General features: G+C 48.9%; 1 protein-coding gene across 6 annotated transcripts in view; it reads right to left on the reverse strand.

The window, feature by feature from the left end:
- Adck1 (aarF domain containing kinase 1) overlaps positions 1–20,887 on the reverse strand; it is a 95,141-nt gene that overhangs the window by 22,577 nt on the left and 51,677 nt on the right. For all 6 annotated transcript variants that reach the window (XM_075947925.1, XM_075947927.1, XM_075947922.1 and 3 more), the window contains exon 5: positions 9,633–9,791. In XM_075947925.1, the coding sequence (XP_075804040.1) occupies positions 9,633–9,791 (159 nt within the window). The remainder of the gene's footprint in view (positions 1–9,632; positions 9,792–20,887) is intronic.

Below are 20,887 nucleotides of genomic sequence, written 5' to 3' on the forward strand. Positions count from 1 at the left end.
CTGGGTACCAGCATGATGCTGAGCACTAATGTCCCTCTGAATCCACACAATTATGGGAGACATGTACCTGCCATGTCACTAATTAGGGCTCTGAGAGCTCCTGTGGTCTCCACAGCTGCCCAGCAAGGAAGCCCGATGCCAGTTTCAGGTGGGTCTACCAGGCTCCCAAGGCCTTGATCAGGTCAGCTTCCATAAACCATGCTGTGGCCACTCCCATGTTTGGTCTTACTTTGTGGTTTGTTTGGGGGTCGAGGAACTAAACTTGGGGCTTTGCATGTGTTAGGTAGGCAGGCTCTCGACAGCTGGCCCAAACCCCTGGCCCAGAGTTGTTCTCCGCCAGTTATAAAGGGTGGAGGGGGTGCTGCCGCAGTAGCTGACACTTTGCCTTTGAAGCAGTTACCATGCAGGCCTAGCATGCCTGACTCAAAGTTCTGAAAGCGGAAATGCCCGAGAGCTGAAACTTCGAAGGCTCGAATGACATCACAAATGGAAACTTCCTCACCTGACCTCATGACAGGCTGCATTCAAAATGCAAGCGCACTAAAGTTATTGTATAAAATTACCATCAGGCTACGAGTGCAAAATGTATATGAGACATAAATGAATTCTGCCTTTCGACATCCCCAAGATGCCTCATTATATAGGTACAAAATTCCATAACCCAAAAGATCCTAAAACACTCCTGGTCCCCAGCATTTTTTATTAGAAATATATTCACCCTGCCTTATTTTCTGTTGCCTTCATAAAATAAGGCCTTTCATAATTTAAAAAAAATGGAATAAATAAACCTACAGGCTTGACAAGACAAAGGTTTGTCCACCTAGATGAAAAACTTAGAATTCTGGCACTGGGTTCACCGCAGCTTCTTGATGGACAGGATGAAGATGGGAGTCCGAGGATCTATCTGACATCTGGGTGCGAGTTTGAGGATGTGTGTTAAACATCAGAGGAAGAGGACAAGAACCCAGTGAGAGGAGCCAAGCATGTACCACATCCTGACAGGTGTGGACACTCGGTGTCAATGCCCCCCTTGTTCCCCACCTTTCCTTTCCAGTCCCCAGAAGGACTCTCTGATTCCCCCACCGACAGGCTGCTTCTGTGCCTGCTTTTGTGCTGGTCTCAGATTATGCACGCTATACTAGACACATGTGAGAGAAGGAGAAATCAAAATCTATCAGAAAGCCGTCACCCTAAAGGCGTTTGCTGCTTTGTTTTGAAACCTTGTGATCTCTGTGATGTACCAGGTACCGTTTTAGAGCCATCACACGGGGTTACTATGGTCAATTTCTAACAAAACAATTTTTAATTACATTGGGACATTGTCTAATTTCTTTTCAGTCTTGTCCAGTCACTTACCAGCTAGACCTGTGACCTTACACCAACTGGCTTCGTTTATTGTGTTTCTGTTTGTGTTGCACGAAACAAGAAGGGGGTAGTGACCCAGTGGGCCAGGGCACTGTGCGTCAGACCCAGGCACCTGGACATAACACCTACAGGCACCGCTTCTCATCAGGTATCCTCAGATGACCCTGATAGATAGAGCAAGCGTGCAAAAATACAAGTGGCTGTCCTAGACCTAAGTCCAGCCTGGGGCACCAAGGCTACTGAAGGCAACTGAATTCCTCTTTCTGGGCCCAAGTTCAGAAAAAAACAAACAAACAACAAAACTCTGGGTGTTTTGCTCAGGTCTGAATGCTCAGTCTCACCTAGAGGTGCAGGAGAGCAGCCCAGTGAGGTCTCTTACTTGTCCAGTTAGGACTTGACCTCTTGGGCCAAACCAGGGTATACACAGGGAGGTACCTGTAGCCTACACTAGGTGAAGCTGCTGACCAAGCAGCCATTACTCACTGCTTTCTGTATGTTCGTGCTATTTATGAAATTTTTTAATTATTCTTAATATCCAAGCATACTGAAAGGCATTTTAAAGGTTTTTCCATCACTAACCATTCATATAATTAGTCATTCCTAATGCTATTGGTCACCATTAGTACTTTACGCCATTCATCACAAAGGCAGACACTTTATTAATATTCATTGCTAATAACTAATTAGCACATTAGTTCATAACCCAAATCTTCACAGGACTCATAGAACTGGGTCCCATTCTATGGGTGGTGGGTCGCTCAGTGACTACACAGGCCCTCTTTCCAGGGGAGAAAACAAGAATCCTGAGGGCATCCAAAACTACAGACAGCACCAAGCCCTTTGTTTACTATTCTTTCCTATGCATGAAGGCTTATAACTCATACTGAGGCATAGCAAGAGAATAAGGAAAATAAGTATTTGTGATAAATATACTGAAATAAAAGTTATACAGATGCAGTCTCAAAATACCTTCTTGTGCTGTGCAGACTGTGGTTGGCGGTGGGTAACCAAGCCACAGACACCTGAAAACCGTGAAAAATCAAACCGGATAAAGGAAGACTCTGTCCTTCAAACTGAGAGGTTTGCAGGTCAGTAGGGAAACTCAACTATACAATCCTGATGATTTGAGTTCAATCCCCAAAATCCAGAGTAGAAGGGAAGAACCTGACCCAAGAGTGTCTTCTGACCTCCACGCAATGCCATGGCACGCAGGCACCCGTATATTCTCTCTCTCTCTCTCTCTCTCTCTCTCTCTCTCTCTCTCTCTCTCTCTCTCTCTCTCTCATATGCATGCATACATGCAGACCATACATAAACACACAAGCAGCCTTTTTGGAGGAAGTGTGTCACCGCTGGGGCAGGCTTTGAGGTTTCCTATGCTCAGGATACCAGTGTGACACTCAGTCAACTTCCTGTTGCCTGCAAGATGTAGGACTCTCAGCTTCTTGTATAATACTGCATGCTGCCATGTTCCCCACTACGATGATAATGGACTAAACTTCTGAACTGTAAGGGAGCCACCACAATTAAATGTTTTCTTTATAAGAGTTGCTGTGCGCATGGTGTCTCTTCACAGCAATAAAAATCCTAAGACAGGAGCATACACACACACACACACACACACACACACACATATATATACATACACACATACCCCATACCCATACCTTTTTTTTTTTTTTGTTTTTTCAGACAGGGTTTCTCTGTGGTTTTGGAGCCTCTCCTGGAACTAGCTCTTGTAGACCAGGCTGGCCTCGAACTCACAGAGATCCACCTGCCTCTGTCTCCCGAGTGCTGGGATTAAAAGCGTGCGCTACCACCGCCTGGCACACGTACTTTTTTTTCATGTGAGACCTGTTAAAGAAGTCGTCAGTCTCACAGTTACAGCAGGTCACCAGCCCGCTATGTGAGGTGGCCAGCCTGAAATCCTGATGTCAGTTATGAAGCCCAGGATATGTGCAGTTTTGCCTCACGGGGTGAAGCAGAAGAAGGGAGGGTCATGGGTTCGAGAGGGTTAGCTGCTGTTCTCTCTTCTCACGGCTTACGAGAGTCAAGAACGCCCGCTTCCCCTTCTCTATTCACTGCACACCCATCTAGGAGCCCAACCTAAGGATATTCATTTTGGTTGCTTTCTGACAACAGATGCAACCGACTAAAATAAAGCAGGTGTTGTCTTCTGTTTGCCTTTTTAAAATTGTTTCCCAAAATGCACTTCCTCCATAAAACCCTCCCAGCAGCCAGTGTTCGCACCAGCAGCCACCACTTACTCAGCCTTGCAGATGTCTACTGGGCACTCACACGAACGGAGAAACGGAAAAGCAAACGAACACAGGAACATTTCAGGGTATCCATCTTCCCCTCCAGACAATTGCATGCACGGTTGAGTGATGGGAAGGGGCGAGGTTTCGTTTTGGAGGTCTGGGTGGGAACAGGGTTACCTCTGAGCTCTAACAGAGAATTCGCTTCCTAATCTGGAATCAAGGAACAGTGAGCAACTAATGCCTCCCTTGGGGTGCAGTCATCAAAAGAGAGCAAGGCACTGTGGTCCAGGCCTGGTGATGCCAGCACAGGAGCAGCTGAGACCGGACTGCGCTGAGTTCACAAACAGCCTGGGCTACAAACTGAGACTCTATCAAAAAAAGAAAAGAAAACTAAAGATAATGAAATTATTTTCCCATATAGTAATTTGCCTCACAGTAGAGAAAAATCAGTTGTCAGACACACAATAATACAACGGAAAACTAGAATAATGTGGAAGTTTGAAAGCAAGTGATGGTATTTATTTATTTGTTTGTTTTTAAAAACAAGATCTCTTAATCCAAGGTAGCCCTGGATGTACTAGAGCTAGCTATGTAGACCAGGTTAGTCTCAAACTCACAGAAATCCTCCTACCTCTGCCTCCCGAGTACTAGAATCAAAATCGTGTACCACCATGCCCAGCCACAGTGGCATTTATTTATAATTGAAAAAAGGAAAGAAAACACTCGTCACTTAGTACCCATAGTGCCCCAGATGTATGCTACAGGAACTTTGCAGACACGCTCATTCCACCATCCTGCCTACTTTCTGGGCACCCCTGAACACCCCTGGAACAGTTTCTATCCGCCCAGCCTGAACCTGGACCCAGGTTTTCCTCCATCCTTCCTGGAGTCCTGTCTCCTACGAGACAGCGTGAGCTGATACAAAGAGGAAGCTCGGGGAAGGTGCAGAGCAAGCTGTGCAATCAGCAAAGCACAGCGGAGGTTACTGCTATCGGGCGCTGCGTGGAAAGCAGCACACAGAGACAAGGCCCACACTGATCCGCGCTGGTAAAGATGGGTGCTTCAGGACGGACGGTCAGCTCGGGGCATGTAAACACCTGCCACTGGCTGGGTTTATCTTTCTCCAGGTAAGTTATTAAAGCTCATGCCTTTCAGAGCATAAAAGAACAGAGTGAACACAGTTGCCCATGGGATGGCTTACATCCCTGCATATTTATGTATCTGTTTCTTTTAACTAAAATCGGCTGTTGGATTCTGTGCCAATCCAGGAATTACCTAGCCACCCACTGTTCAATCCACCCATTTAGAAAAGAAACAAGATGACAGACACTGTGGAAATGCTACTTAAAAAGTTACCAGTCGTTTCTTTATAAGATCCTTGTGAAAGGCCAAGTGACATCAAGCAATAGATCAGACACTGGCACTCAGGCTGGAAAGCTCTGCTTCAATGCATCAGACCACTCAGGGGCCGTGGCACATGCATGGCCCGGCAACGGCCATGATTTAGATCCTTCGGGGGTGACAGAGCGAGGGTTGTTCTCCACCAGCTTCAGAAGTTCTATAGCAACAGGGGTATGGGGGGGTGACATAGGGTGGTGCTGTGGGAACTGGGGATGTCACCACCACCAGCTTAGAGGCTACCAAGTCCCACCCTGCTCCAGCAATGACCACGGCAGTATATATGGCCTGCTGAGCTCCCACCACCTTGGGCAGGAGAGAACTGCAGCGCCGGCCCGCAGGTGGAAAAACGGTGCCCGTCCCCTCGGTCCTTCCTGCTGAATCACTGTTTCAATCTCGGGGCCCAATTAGTCTGGCTCTGAGCAGTCACACAAATCAATAAGCGTCACTAGCGGTGCATCTAGAAGTGGAGTTACCCCGACTGCTCAAGGGACAGTAGCGGGTGATAATGACAAAGCTGAAACGCGTCCCTGGCTGAGCCTCTCTTGTCTGCACAAAGTCACTGGAGTCATCAGACTTGTCAGGCGCTGGGCTCTGAGTGACTTCCCTCTCCCTGCCATCTCGCTACGCTCTGTCCCAGAGACAGTCCCCCATCCCCAAGGGTATGGCCTGGTTTGCAGAAAACACCAGACCTTAGGGTGGCACGTATTCCAGGGACCAACCCGGGAGCCAACTCCCCCACCCACCTTTCTGGCTAAGATGATACTAGGGCATCCTCCGGTCAATCAGGGAAGACAGGCTTCACTGAGAAGGTGATACTGGACGGGCCTGTGCCATTCAAGGGGACTCATTCCTCTTGCCAGGACAGTTAGTGCCAGAACAATCATGGTGTTATTACTTCAAGCAACAACAAATGAAGAGACTCCTAGGGGCTCCTTTTGGAAGTGGGAGCAGGGGAAGAACAGAGGAAGAAAGCAATTGTCTTTGGCATCTGAGTGATACCAGAGCCGTGCAGCTGTTTGGGGGCATGTGAGGAACTCTGTTAGGACAAGTCAGGAAGCTGAGGAAGCCAATGGCCAGCTACAGATAGGAAGAACCTTGGTCCTTACAAACCACAATGAGGTGTCGGGTTAGCAACCTTGGGACAGCTGGTACAGGTGCCTCCCCACGTGTGAGAGTATGGGTATTCCATCTGCCTCGTTTCTCTATGGGCACTCTAATAATTGCAGCCAAAAGCGTCCTAGCCGGCACAACCTGTAGTCTTCACCTCTTCACTCTCAAAAGTCTCAATCCAGGAAGCCACTGTGCCCTCCATCTTTAGATGAGATATATGTTCAGATTCATAAGCTTGCCTTCCTAAAAAAGCAATTATCCAGAGGCTAAGACGATTAGTCCTTCTCTTTTTAGTAGGAATTACTCTAATCAGATTGCCCTTCCAACAAAGAGGCAAGCCTGAAGGCATCTGATACCTGGAATTGGTGCAGAATGAAGCCCAGCAATCTATGCAGAAAAGCCAGCCACCTACGCCTGCCCACCAGCTTCTGGTACCTAAGATGGTCTTAGTATCCCCTAGAAATAGACCATTTTCCTCCTGCCATGAAGACTTGCACACCTTCCTAGGGTTGTCATTCCTAAAAAAAGATACCCTTTAGATCTGGACTTTGGGGAAAAAAAACTGATTTCAGATGTCAAACAACCAAAGTTTTCAAATTGGGTTTCCTGGTGGAGAATGGTAACTATGACAGGACTTTCCCACCAAAGACCCTGGTCCTGTTCCTGCTGAGAGCTGGGTGGGTAGCAGCATCAGGTCCTCCTGTGCTCCCAACCCTAACCCTCTCAGTCACTACCAAGAGGACGTTGTGTGCTCTGCAGAGGACCTGCCAGGCATCCATCCCAACAAAAGCATCCTCAGGAAGGAAGATGTCAAACTTTTACTACTATTCTTAACGCCATTGACTCTACAGCCACCATTCCTTAAGAAGTCAGCGAGGATCTGAACAGAGCAAAGTGACAGCTCTCCTCCTGGCCCGTGGGGCTATGATACCTAGGCTGGGCAAAGGGAGGCTCTTGCCTGACTCTAGAACCATCAGAAACCCATGGATCCTCCCTGGCTTCTGTTCCCTCCTGCTTATGACCATGTCTTAAGTCACCAAGAGAGTCTCTAAAACCAAGGCCACTCAGTGGTCCTGGTCCCTCAGCCCATCTACTCCCTCCGAAAGACACGCAGCAGCTATTCCAAACCTTCACCCCCTCGAGCCTCCAGTGCCACCTCCTACCCTCTCATTCTTGGCAGATGGTCTGGCCTCCTACAGCAGAGAAAAAATAGAGGCTATCAGCCTGGTACACACTCTGCTGCCCACCTCCCCTCCCCTCTCCAGGGCCCCACACACTCATTTGTACGCAGCCTCGCTGCCTTCTACTTACAAAGCGAAGACTCATCAAAGGCCAATGTGTTTGTGTTCGCAGTGCCCAATCTCCTGAGCACCCTCCTCTGACTTGACTTCTCAATTATGTCTCTCTGCTGAGTCTCCCATATCCATCCCCCATCAGCTAAGGCCTCCTTGTGTCTCAGGAGCACTGAAGTCTACAGTTTGGACTAACTCTCCCCAGCCTCCCATGGCTGAACACTGGACAAGACGATTGTATACTGTGCCCCACTTCCTTGGGTCTCAGTTCTCACCTTCACACCTTCATACCTTCATAGCTGCTCTTCCTAACACCTCTAGGATCCCCCAACCCCAAATACCCTTTTCAGTGCCTTCCTGATTTAGTCTTCCACTTGGCAATGCTAAGCAATTCTAGAAAACTCTACTTTCCAAAATGGTTACAACAATGTTCCCATTCCAATATGCCTCTGGAACCTCAGATACTCAATACTTTCCTAACCTAGAGCAATTTCTTTTCCCTCAACTAGACTCTAGCTGATATATAGGCAAAGATTTTTGCTTGTTTGTTTTTTCTTTTTGTTTTGTTTTGGCTTGATTTTTTTTTTCTGAAGCATGCATAGGCAGCCCATATATGGCGGTTCTGTTGAACTTGTCCATATTGGGTTTCATGGTCTAAGTTGATGAAGATGACTGACCAGGTCTCTTCCTCAAAAGGGCACCAGACCTCATTGCAGATGGTTGTGAGCTACCATATGGTTGCTGGGAATTGAACTCAGGACCTTTGGAAGGGCAGGCAGTGCTCTTAACCACTGAGCCATCTTACACCAGAAACCTAAGATACACTTTTACCTCCTCCTCGGCCCCTCCCCACGAAGAGCTAGACACAAAGTCCAGATGACTCCTCCTCTACCCCCATGATACTGTCTTGCTTCATATCTTATTCTCTCACAACAACACAGCAGCCCTTCAATTATTCGGACTATGCAGACTTTGTGCTTTCCCAAAGCATTCTCCTGACTGCCCACACACTTTTATTTCCAGTGCATATCTGATCACAGCAGTCCCCTGACTAGAATTCTAAATGGTTCCCCCACTGAATACTGAACATGTTGTCAGAACCACATTGTTGACTATGGCCAGTGATCCACCTGAGCCTGGGATAAGGGTCCTCTCCTGCCCCACTTATCCTCCCAGTCTCACTCCCAACCCCTCCCACCATCTGAGTTAGTGGAATTCTCCAAGCTCCTTCTGCTCCTATTAGCCTCAGGGCCCTCCCACATGTGGGGCTATCCTTGCACTGGCCAGCAGTGTCATGAGTCCTTCGAGTCCACAAGGACATTAACCTTGCAGGGAAGCCTTGTCAACACTGCACATCCTGACATAGCGCCTTCCCACGGTTGAGAGCTCAGGTTTCTACTTGATGAGTGTTTGTTTACATACCTGTCTCCTGTACTAAACGGGAGGGTAGGGACAGAGCTCACTTACTCACATGCCCTCATTAGCCAGTGAGAAGGGACCTTGGTTGAGTCCAGATTAAGAAGGAAAGGAAGAGAGACTAGGAAGGAGAGGGATATGTGGGATCAACAGACCGTTGACCTCCACGTATGAGTATTGGCTTCTTCTCCAATAATAGGAGCACATACGTTCCCTCCCTTGCTGGACACTCATGTAGAAGATTCCAGGAGTACACAGGCCCTCTTGGAACCTCCTTAGGGCCATTTGCAAGAATGTTAAGTTTGCTAATTCAAAACAAACGTCAATGAAGCAAATGAGTCATCCGCATAACTATTTCTATGTGATCTGCACATCATTTTTCTGTGCTTGGCTTATCACGTACGTTCTTAAGCTATAATCTAATACATTATGATGCATCTCTGTCTACCCCTGAGGAGACTGCCTTTGGGGCCTTTCATGTCCGCTGCACCTCACTGGAGACCTCCCTGTGACTCAGGTCCCCCTCAGGACCTGAATCAGCTCGGCCCCATCAGCCTCTCATCGTGTTCCGATACATATCCCAGAGTATCTCAGGACAAATCAAGAACTGACCAGCCTTACCAGGGTGTGATTCCAAGTTCTTATGACACAGCCTTGGTCGTGCCTCAGCTCTCCTCTCCCACTCTGCTCCTCAGAGGGCCACAGTCCACCCACCAGCCTGAGTAAGTATCTGGGAGGCTGTCTGGCTCCTGAGGAGAAAAGGAGAGAGAAAGGGGGAAGCACCCACCTCCATCAGGAGAATGTCCTTGGAGCTTTGCGCCTGAACCTTCGGGTGCTGGACCTTCACGGCCACAGTCCGACCGTCATGCAACACTGCCTTGTGGACCTGGGCCAGGGAGGCTGCCCCCAGGGGGGTGTCATCGAAGCTCAGGAACAAATCATGGATCTGCCAGGAGGGGAAAGAGAAGAGAGTGACTGAGAGGAAGGCGGCCTAACCTGGTGAGAGGGTGAGGTCGAGAGATGATGCCCCAGAGCTGTCCAGCATCCCACAGCAGATCTATTGCCTCATCGGTTGTGTGGGTCCCAGATGGCCCTTTTGCTATGGTCAGAATTCACACCAAACACATGGATAAGACAGGACAGAAGACACACCTGGAGGGCATGTCTGCACAGGAGCACAGGAGCCCTGTAATCCCCATCAAAGGCCATTTAATGATCCACCACTGAGTCTGCTGACCCTTCACGCACAGATCATGACAAGTTCACAGAACTGGAGCCAGAGCAGCCTGACAGGCCAGAGGGCAGACATCCCAATCCTGCCAACCTAGACAGCTCAAGGCCCTTTAAGCCGGAGGCTTCGAGTCACAGCTACCAGTTACCTTTACCTGAGCAGAGGCCTTGATACGGGTTTCTGAGCCACTGCTGGCCTGGCCACACCCTAGCAGGATCCTAGGGTTGCCAGAGACCTAAAGTGAGTCTCTGGGAGTTCCCTTGCTCTTCCGTGCCTCAGTTTCTCTCGGCATGAAGTAGCAAGTGCACCCTGACTCTTGCTTTCTTCCCCACTTCTGTCTCTTTTAGAACTGCCACGTTGGTTCTATCTGACTAGTTGGTCACCACTACATGGTCCAAATACAAATACCCTACTAGATGGAAAGAGAGCCCCCCACAACCAGAAACTTTTCTAAAGATTGGCAAAGGCTGTGGTTCAAATCCTCTCCATTTCTTTAAGCCCAAGCACAGGCTTAGAGTTCCATTTTTGCAGACGAATACACACCAATCTATTTACTGTATTTAATCACATGCCTCTGCTTCCCTGCTCCCCATTCAAGGTCAATTCAGTCCTCTTTCCCACACCCTTCCTGCCTTTGTCCCCACTTGCAACCACCTTGTCCTGTCCTCAGCACTGTCCCTTTCTCTCCTCAAACCTGAGGTGCCAAATGTCACACAGCTACCATCCCAATTCTGTTTGCTAGGACTCCCTGCAATTCTCACGTCACAAATGGTCCCAGCTCCCTGCCATCATTCCTGTACCTCCCACTAAACGTCATTACATTTACCAACATTCTCCAGAGGACAAGACCCAGGCATCAGGGAAGCGTCTCAAACATTGGTCGTGAAAGACGCCTCTCCAGTGGATTAGATACCAGGATGGTGTCTAATCTCCTTGTTCCCCCAACAACATACTTGCCTTTCCCTCCTCTGTGAGTGCTAGACTTCCTAAGGGCAAGTCTCTTCTGCTGTCTACTCACTTGCTCTGGCTCCCTCAGCACAAGAACTATCATCATGGACTTGCTCTTGGGATGGAAGAACGCCAAAGCCACCTCCCCCAGATGCCATGTGAATGGGTGTGGGGGTGGGGGTGCTACGCTGGCCACTGCTATACCCCTGTAATTTGTACAGGAATGGAACTAGCTAGAGTCAAACAAGTACCTGTTGAGTGGCTAACTCCAGTGTTCTCTCCACTGGAGAACAGAATCAACCTAGTTTTCCCCTTGAAACAGCTCGGCCTTGGCACTCACACTGCTACGACCACAAATACTTCAATGGACGTCTGTCCAGAATGGGAAAAGCATAAACCATGTCTGAACTTTACCTGGGCACAGGTTATTCCAGGTGAGGCCTCAGCCTGGCCTGTCAGAACCCTCAGGAGCCCCAGCCACCCTGATTGGCTCAGAAATGGACATGTGGCCCAATCAGACTCAAAGTAGCCTAATCATATTCAATTCTTCTACGTCTGTTTAAACACTGGGAGACGATGTACTTTCTTTTGAAACTAGGAAGAAAAATACAATTCTGGGCATGCCAAGGGTCACAGGACAGAGACATAGGAAGCTAAGGCGAGAAAGGAGGAATCAATCCTATTTAGTTTTAGCCCTTCATCTAGCCATCCCTCAATACCTCGCCTACAATTCCTTTTCTATTTGTTTGCCTTTTTGCCTGCTTGCCTGCTTGCTTGCCTAAGTCAATTTGAGCAAAGCTTTGTAACAGAGACAACTGAAGAAGCTCTAACTAACACCATCAGACACCCGATGAGGTGACCGAGGGAGACCCAGGCCCCGGGGCCCCTTAGAGACATGGAAAGTGTGGGTTTCAGCCCCTCCCTGCCCCCTGATTGGAAGAAGGACTCAGGCTCAGTAAAAGCAGAGCTTCTGCTACTGCATAATGAGATCCACACAGATCCCTGTGGAGACTAGCAATGCCTGGAGGACCCCCAAGGAGACCATTTCTCAGGGCAGGGCTGTGGACCTCGCCCAGTCTTCCTGTGGCCCCATTCCCTAACCCTGGCCCTTGCCTGGCCCAGGGAATGGGTCACCTCCTTCTCAGAGGACAACCAGTTTTAAGCCCGTGTCATTGCGGGGACACTGCAGAGTCACTGCAACCAAAGAGTGACATGGCATCTCTAGGGCTGTGTGACAGGAACAGCTGCCAAGAGCTCCTCACAGGGAAGTGGAGGAAGGAAAGGGCTGAGGCAAGCAGATCCTAATCTCCAGAATGAGAAGAAGCCAGGCTTGCCATTTCACCCAGGAACGGGAAGTGCCTGCCCTCACAACCTCCTGCCTCCATCTAAGGATGGAAGAAGCCCCCAAGATACCCCCTAATCCCAGCTGCTAACTTGGCATTTAAACCAGCAGGAAGGGGTTAACCAAACTCTCAGTTTCACCAGCAGAAGCAAAGGAGTCATAGAAAGGGTACCAGGAGGTATCTGTTGGGCAAACCCCTGTCCCATGCCCCCCCCAAGCCCCAGCATCTCTACAGCCATCTTTCCTTCTCTAGCCAGAACTCCTCCACCTTCCCATGCTCACGCAAACACATACACACATACACAATAATTGATCGCTACTGGATGCTCCTAGCCGGCTTATAAAAAAGGTAATTAAAGATTGGTGCTTCAGCCTGTAATTAAATATGAATAAAGTATCTCTAAATGGAACCTTAATTCAAAGTGTTCAGTGAAAGTACTTTATGCTGATAGATAGTAAGGAAAAATAGACCCTGTCCCGAAAGCAGAATTATACCCCCCGTGCAGCTGGAACAAATGCTGCCCCTCCCCTCCAATCGCCAAGGCCCTGCCTCATTCCCTAGCCCTCTCGGCAGAAAACCATTAGCAGAAACAAACGGCAGCATCTTCAGCAATTAGAGTCAAGCAGGGCCCTCGGCTGCCTCAGGTTCCTCGTGGAAACTTGTCTTTCTTCTACAGCTTGCTTCCCTGTTCTCTCTCTCTCTCTCTCTCTCTCTCTCTCTCTCTCTCTCTCTCTCTCGGCAAAATCAATTAAGTAAAACAGCTGAATTTCAAAATGACTAGTTGTGTGCTTTTTAATTACCATCGGTCTGAGATTCAAACATATTGATGATATGGTCATCTAGAAAAAAAAATTATCAGGGAAAAAGTTGTTCCTGTTCTGTGTGGAGAGAAACAGGCAGAAGGACAGAACATGAATGTAAAGGGGATGGTCTTTTAGGAGGAAAAACATTGGCCAGGCAAAAAGATTAGCATCCTCCCTGGGGCTCTGGCCATTCAGTCATCAGTTGTCTGTCTTGAGGAGAAGGGGTCTCAGGACCTGAAGACTAAGTGACACTGTGCCTGGACAGGCATAAGTCAGGCCTGCAGGTTCCCAGAAAGGAGGCCCTGTAGGTATCTTTTCCAAAATACCACATGGAGTGGCTAAGTACTGGCCAGGAACCTCATTTGGCCCAAAATAAGATGACAAGTCAGGGTACCCTGGAGGAGGTAAGGAGTTCCGCTTCAATTCCGTATCTTAGCCAGCCTGAAGCCCCTCATGGCCACTGGCTCAAGGTCACAGGTTAGGGCAGAGTGGGGAGGGACTTTCTAATAAGGCCCAACATCAAATATCCCACCCCATGGTCCCCATACCATTCACATCAGGTCAATTTTAGCTTCAGAAATGCCACCATCCCAGGCATAGAAAGCATCTCCCAGGCCCTGGACAGCCTGGCTCCAGGTGACGATAGGAGCCTGTCTCAAGCAGACCTAAATGACAAGCCAGACAGCTCTTTAAGAGCTGGGACGATGCCCTGGGCACCTGAAACAGACCAATGCATCAGGGTTGTTGGAAGGTGGGGGAAGCAGGTTACCATGGCATCAGCAACCAAGAACATCTGGCTCTCTCTTGTGGAGCTGACCCACTCCATACCTGGCTGGGCTCCAGCTGCCATTCATTCAAGTCTGCTAGGCAAAATCTCAGTCCATGCTAACAGAGTAGCTAGAAGGAACCTCAGCCTAAGGCAATCAGGACAGTTCCAGCCTTCCAAGACTCAGCAAAATGCCTTGAACAAACAATACCTATATACCCCCAACACCTTCCAGCATCTCTACCTGGAACCCATCCCCCATCTCTGCTTCTCTCAGTCCCACTGACCTGCCCCAGGTACACCATTCCATTGCCGCTGATTCAGTTTGTGCAACTCCTGCTCTCCCTCTGGAACATGCTCTGGTCTGTAGTTCCCCCACCCCCACCGTCACGGTCATGCCTTTGCCTTCGAAGGTCACGTTTGGCCGGGATAGCAAATGAGTGACAATGGGGGCATTCTCATTCCCCCTGTGGTGGTTTTAAAATATGGTCTGAGTTTTTAAATGTCCCCACCTCTTAAGGAGTCTATTCCCCTTCGCTTAAATGTGAACTGGAATTCATGACCCGTTCCTAAATTACATAAGCCTCCAGTCAATCTATCCCCCTCCCTCTCATTTTCTCTTTTGGAGTTTTGTTTTGTTTTGTTTCTGGTTGGGGGAGGGAACAGATGTCCTACCACAGGTCATACCTATGGTGAGGGGCCAGGCTTTCTGCACAGACAAACCCCAGACACAAACCACATGACATGAGCCACGTGAGAAACCCTGAACGTGATTACTAGTGTCAAATGCCAGTTTGACTGGATTAAGTCCCACAGAGGGACCCGGCAAAGTGTCCTCTGGCTGTGTCTGGGAGGGTGTTTGCAGAGAAGTGAGACCTGTGGGTTAGGAGAATGAGAAGATCTGAACTCCAACTTGGTGCCATCCATTTGACTGAGGGTTCAGACAGAAAGAGATTTTTTCCTCCTCCCTTCTGGAGTTGGGGCCATGTTCTCCTCAGGCCTCATACATTAGGATCATGAGGACCTCAGTCCTTCCTCCAGTAGTCTCCCCAAGTCCCACTCCTGGGTTACCAGGCCTTTGGCCACAGATGGCAAACAGCCAATGGTTCTCCAGCTCTGAGGCTTTTTGACTTCAGAATCCTAGCCCAGGTCTCCGTCTTCCAGCCAGCCTGTCACAGAGTTCTCATCCTCCACGACTGCAAGAGCGGTTCCGCTGAGGAGTCTTCCCTTGCAAGTTTACCTCTATTGAAATCTGCCCAATTGGTTCTGTCTCTGTGGAGAACCTTAACAACCTCAGTCCAGAATCATCCAGTAAGCTACTCCTGAACTCCTGACTCACAGACACACAGAAACTTTAAGTAAAATGCTCCTTGTTTTAAGCCACGAGGTTTGAGGCTAACTTTTTCTGCAGCGATAGCCAAGCGATGCATCCAGCCACACCATGCCAGACATCACTAATCCATGCAGCATTTGGTGCTACTGTAGCCCCACGATGCCTTACAAGCTCTCACAACGCAGGGCTCCAGGCAGCCACTGCCAACAGAGCAGCTCTGTCATGATACAAACCACTGTCTTCATTTCCCCAGAGACTACACCGGCCTCCTAACCAACTCATCCACTTAGATCCTAGCTCCTCTTCTACCACACACACAGCTGAACTGTGCCACGTCTCTATTTAAATCACCTCACCAGATACCTATGGTCTGAATCCCTAGCAGGCCCACCAGGGCTGGGGCCTATCTGCTTCTCTTTTCCAACCTCCTCCCTCTGTCCCAACCAGAAGGCTTCCTTAGACTCCAGACTCCTCCCTAGCCCCTACAGGTCTTCTCATGTGTTAGCCCCTCCACCTGGAAGGCTGACCTTCCCTCACACACTGCCTCACTGTCACCCACTCAACGACTTCTCCTGAATACATCCTCCTGGGCCCTCCTTGGGACTGTCATGGCTGCACGTTCACCTCCTCCTCTATTTCCTCAGTTTCCCTCACCCCCCTGGAACTAGAGGCTTCTGGTTTTACACAGCACTGTATCCCAAGTGCATGACACAGGACTGAGCTCAGTCAGTTACGTTCTTTCTATAGGGAATGGCTAGAGCAGAGATGAGGTTCCCTGTACCCATCATGGAAAAGGAACCTGGGACCTTCCCACTGACCCCGGTAGCTGAAACACCTCCAAAAGTGACCACGGTACCTTCATGGTAGCCAAGGGGAGCCTCCTTGGCCCTGGATAGCTTGAGAACTGTGGCTGGAGGAACTCTGGGGAATTTTTTTGTTAATAATGATTAATAAAAGGCAGATAAACACCCAGTGTGGCTGGCTAGCCTGGGAAGCCAGCCCATTAGAGCTGTCACTCATTAGCGGTTGGGGGGGGGCGTCCAATCAGATCTCCTCAGCTTAAGCAAACCTTCTGTAAATTGGAGGCTGCAGGCACTGACATTTGATAAATTATTCTTCATAATCCACCATTGCCTGTCATAAATCTAATCCTTCAACTTCCCCATCTTAATAACTCCCACAGTCTTGGAGGGTGGTGTGTATCCGCCTCTGCCAGTGACAGAGGTCTCTGGGACCAGAGATCCTGGATAAAGAAGATTATGAAATCGTGCCCCCCCACACACACCAGCCAGGGTAGAACCTGACAGCTGTCCCCTGGGTGATCAGAGCATAGGCAATGAGCCGCTCTTGAAGCCACGGTGCACCTCAGCAGGCATCCCACCAGAAAGCAGAGATGTGGGTCCAATACACAGGACTAGAAGTCTGGAACTTTCTGCCTTCCAGAGCCAGCTGGTACATGGAAACACAAAAAGGCTTTTCTACTTCCTCGATTCTGAAGCTAGGTATGTCCAAGGGAACATCAGGATAACTTAGCTTCTCAAGAACGGGATATTTGAGTCAACCACAGGCAACACGTTACATCTGAAGAGTGCTTGGCGTCCTCAAAGCACTCTTACCTAACCCTCCACTCCCTCTTAAAGTTAGCTAGGGAAGCGAGTACCAACCCCATTTTACAGAGTACAACATAGTCACCAAAAGTCTTTATTCTTTTACACACACGACAGCAACAACAAAATCCTAAATGATTAACATGTACGGGGCATTGTGGTTGTCACTGGGGACTTAAGGGGGAGTAAGTACAAAATGAACGGAGCCACCATCAACCGAAGTCACCAGCAGGACATAAAGGGACATGGGGGCAGTTAGGAATTTATCAACTCAGCACCAATGAAGAATACAATGTCTGGTCCTTACGAACACTGTGAAGGGTTCTCAAGGAACGCATGGGTACAGGGCTTCTCTAGAAAATAACCAGAATAAGACCTGAAGACTGAAGAGTCAGCTAAGTTGTTACAGGAGAGAGAGAAGGAAGAGTCTTCCAGAGAGAGAACTGTGAACTGAGCAACAGCAAGAGACCCAAGGATCTGACAGCAAGCAGCTCCCAATACAGAACCCAGACCAACCTGGGCCTCTCCCCACAGAGAAGGGGTCGTCTTCCACAGTTCATGATCACTTGAAGTGTTCTGTGCAGCTAGTGAATTCTGAACCCTAGCAGACTCAGCTTTATAAACCCCACAGGCCTTCTCAACCACCTTCAGCTGTCCTTAGACTCAAAACAAGAGAAGCAGGGAGAGTATGAAGCATGGTGTCCTTCATGTACGGACACTCCATTTGCTGTCTGGACAGCCTCCCTGGGCTTTGGGAAGTGGCGGCAGGGTGAAGCTACGTTCCCATGCCTCAGAGCCCAGGACAAGGATTCGGAGCAAGCATGCAGCAAGTTTTCTGGGCTCGCTCACTTTCCACGTGAGGAAGACAACGGAGTGCAGGGATTTAAAAGGAAGAAAAACTCAGCTGCTGCAGAGCTACTGAGACCACAGGGAAAAGAGTGCGCTACAGCTATGGAGCTAGCAAGACGGCCCAGTGTATAGAGTGTTTTTTGAAAGAACAAAAGGACCTGAGTTTGGATCCCCGGCATCTACAAAAAAAAAAAAAAAAAAAAAGCTGGGCCCAACACATGTGCCTATAATCCTGGACATGCAGGTGTAGAAGTAGCTGGATAGCCAGTCACCCTAACCAAAATAGCCAAGTGTTCTGAGAGAAAGGCCCTGTCTCATTAAGAGAAGGCGGGAGCTAGACATGGTGGCACGCGCCTTTGATTCCAGCACTGAGGAGGCAGAGGCAGGCAGACCTATGAGTTCAAGACCAGCCTGATCTAACAGAGCGAATTCCAGGCCAGCCAGGGCTACACAGAAAAACCCTGTCTCAAAAAGAAAAAAAAAAAGACAAAATGATTTCCGCTCCTCTTTCTGTGCAGCGTTTCGGTCTGTCTGAGGTGGGCTGTTCTCGAATCACGGAGAGGCCGGGGGCACCGCAGCATGAGGCTGATGTGAATCCACAGGCCTCACAGATGCCCACCTCACCAAGAAGCTTCTGGACCTTGGTCAGCAGTCGTGTAACTACCAGCAGCTTCGGAGAGGAACCAATGAAGCCACCAAAACCGTCAACAGAGGCACCTCTGAGTTCATTGTGATGGCAGCAGATGCTGAGCCCTTGGAGATCATTCTGCACCTCCCGCCACTGTGTGAAGACAAGAATGTCTCCCGTGTGTTTGTGACCTCCTAGCAGGCCCTAGGACGGGGTCTCCAGACCTGCCATTGTCTGTTCTGTTACCATCAGAGAAGGCTCTCAGCTAGAGCAGCAGGTCCAGTCCATCCAGCAGCCTATTGAAAGGCTCCTGGTGTAGGCCTGTGGCCTCTGCCCTTTCCTGTCTGTTCCCACCATACTTGTGTATCATACTGTCTGTTAGCATGTAGTGTTTTCAGCCAGTTTCTATTATAAGTATTGTACTACATCTGTTTTTTTGTATTTTTTATATGTCTTACAGGGTTGTTCTGTCCCATCTCCCCATCGTCTCATACCATTTTCTAATCTATTTCACTTAATCTAAGTGAAATGATACCTAATGCAGAAGAAAGGCAGACTGTCACAGTTCAACGGTGGGAAGAACCAGGAAACACCTAAGCCAAGGATAGTGTCTGCTATCACCTGCGAACTCATCCCTCTGTGCAGGACAAGGTGACAGTAACACTGGTCCCTCACGCCTTTGTGTATGAGATCCCCATAAATGTTACCATGACTGAAGATCTTTCTTTGGGGGGCAGCCCCTCCCGCCCACTGTCATTTGAAGAGGAAGTCTGATAATGTTAGGCCTATGTCCAAGTGCCATTTATTAATGTTTGTATGTTTTTGATATGTGTAACCTTATATTCTCACCCCACTCCCTACTGAGGGTATCAAGGCAGTAACCATTCAAAGGGATGGTCTACAGACTCAGAGGCGGCCTGAGTTGGACTGCCTGGACCGAAGAGTGACAAGGACAGAATAGTTCATTCATGTTGGAACAAAGGATACCGGGGCTGAAACTTAGAGCAGAGACGATGCTATCAGGAGCATCCTGTCCTTTGTTGAATGGGGATTCCTTGTGGAGCTGCTTGACACCCACTTTAGGAGCCCTTATCCCTTTCTCCCTCAACATGGGTCAAGTGTATTCTCTATCACACGAAGGGAGTGAAATAATGTTGTTCATTCTTGAGCATGCTAATAAAGAGTTATGTTCATATTTCATTTTAAATGAAAGAAAAAATGTGGAAAGCTATAGATGAAGACACACCTAATGTTGACCTTTGGCCTCCACACACAAGCACACATTCATACACACACACATGCACCACAAACACAGAAAAGCATACATGCATACACACATGAATAGTTGGAGGGTCAGTGACCTCCCTGCCAAGCTTCCAACGACATGCCCGTCTGCACAGCTCCCCTCATCCCAGGCAGTGTTGAGTCACTGTGACAAAGAGATTACGAACTGTGAAAGACAAAATATGGACTTTCCTGGCCTGGGGTATGCATAAAAATAGCCTGTGTTCCCAACCCAAAAGGTGTAAATGTGCTCTTACATGGGATAAGAGACTCAGCAGGTCCGACGGAGTCAGCGATCCTGAAGTGAGGAGAGCAGCCAGGACCCAGTGTCACAACGGCTCAGTAGGTAAAGGTGCTTGCTCCAGGGCCTGGTGACGTCATGACAGGTCCCACATGTTGAGAGGAGAAAACCAACTCCCATAAGCTGTCCTCTGACCTCCACATATGTATACACACATACACACACACACATAAAAATGTGATTTAAGAAGGGATGAGGGGAGCCGGGCGGTGGTGGCGCACGCCTTTAATCCCAGCACTTGGGAGGCAGAGGCAGGCGGATCTCTGTGAGTTCGAGGCCAGCTGGTCTACAAGAGCTAGTTCCAGGACAGGCTCCAAAACCACAGAGAAACCCTGAAAAAACAAAATAAATAAATAAATAAAAAATAAGAAGGGATGAGGGGAAATGAGGGTGGATGCTGGCACCTTCCTCTCCTGCAATGCCCACCCCGACCCCCACACACATTTAATTCAGTCCTCAAGTATGCCAAGGCATCCTCTCCAGCTCCCCAACCTTGGTCCAAGCAACAACCCTTCTTGCCTGGATGACTATGAAGACACTTGACTGGTCTTCCAGATAGTTCCACAGACCAGCTACCACACATTAGACCATGCTGTGCTTCTCACAGGGCCCACGGATGGCTGCCGGTCTCAGATCTCCTGAACACACACAGCTCACTTCTCCCAGCCACTGCCTGCAGTCACCCTCAGTCTTGTTCCTGACTGGAGTGCTTATGCCCTGAGGCATATACAATTTCCAGGTGTGCATCATGTCCTTCTGTCCCTTAACTACCCTTGGCTCACAATGTCCAAACCACTTGCTCTGGCGGGCCAGCTTCACCTCCTGCACGTATTATCCAGAACACTATGTACTTCTCCTTGGGACACTTAAGCAAGTGTCAATGGAGTTTTATTGTTGGGATTGCCATAACCAAAAACTATGAGCTCCCTCGCGGAAGCTTGTTCAACTG

Source organism: Microtus pennsylvanicus, chromosome 14 (genome assembly GCF_037038515.1).
Source record: "Microtus pennsylvanicus isolate mMicPen1 chromosome 14, mMicPen1.hap1, whole genome shotgun sequence".
Classification (NCBI taxonomy): domain Eukaryota; kingdom Metazoa; phylum Chordata; class Mammalia; order Rodentia; family Cricetidae; genus Microtus; species Microtus pennsylvanicus.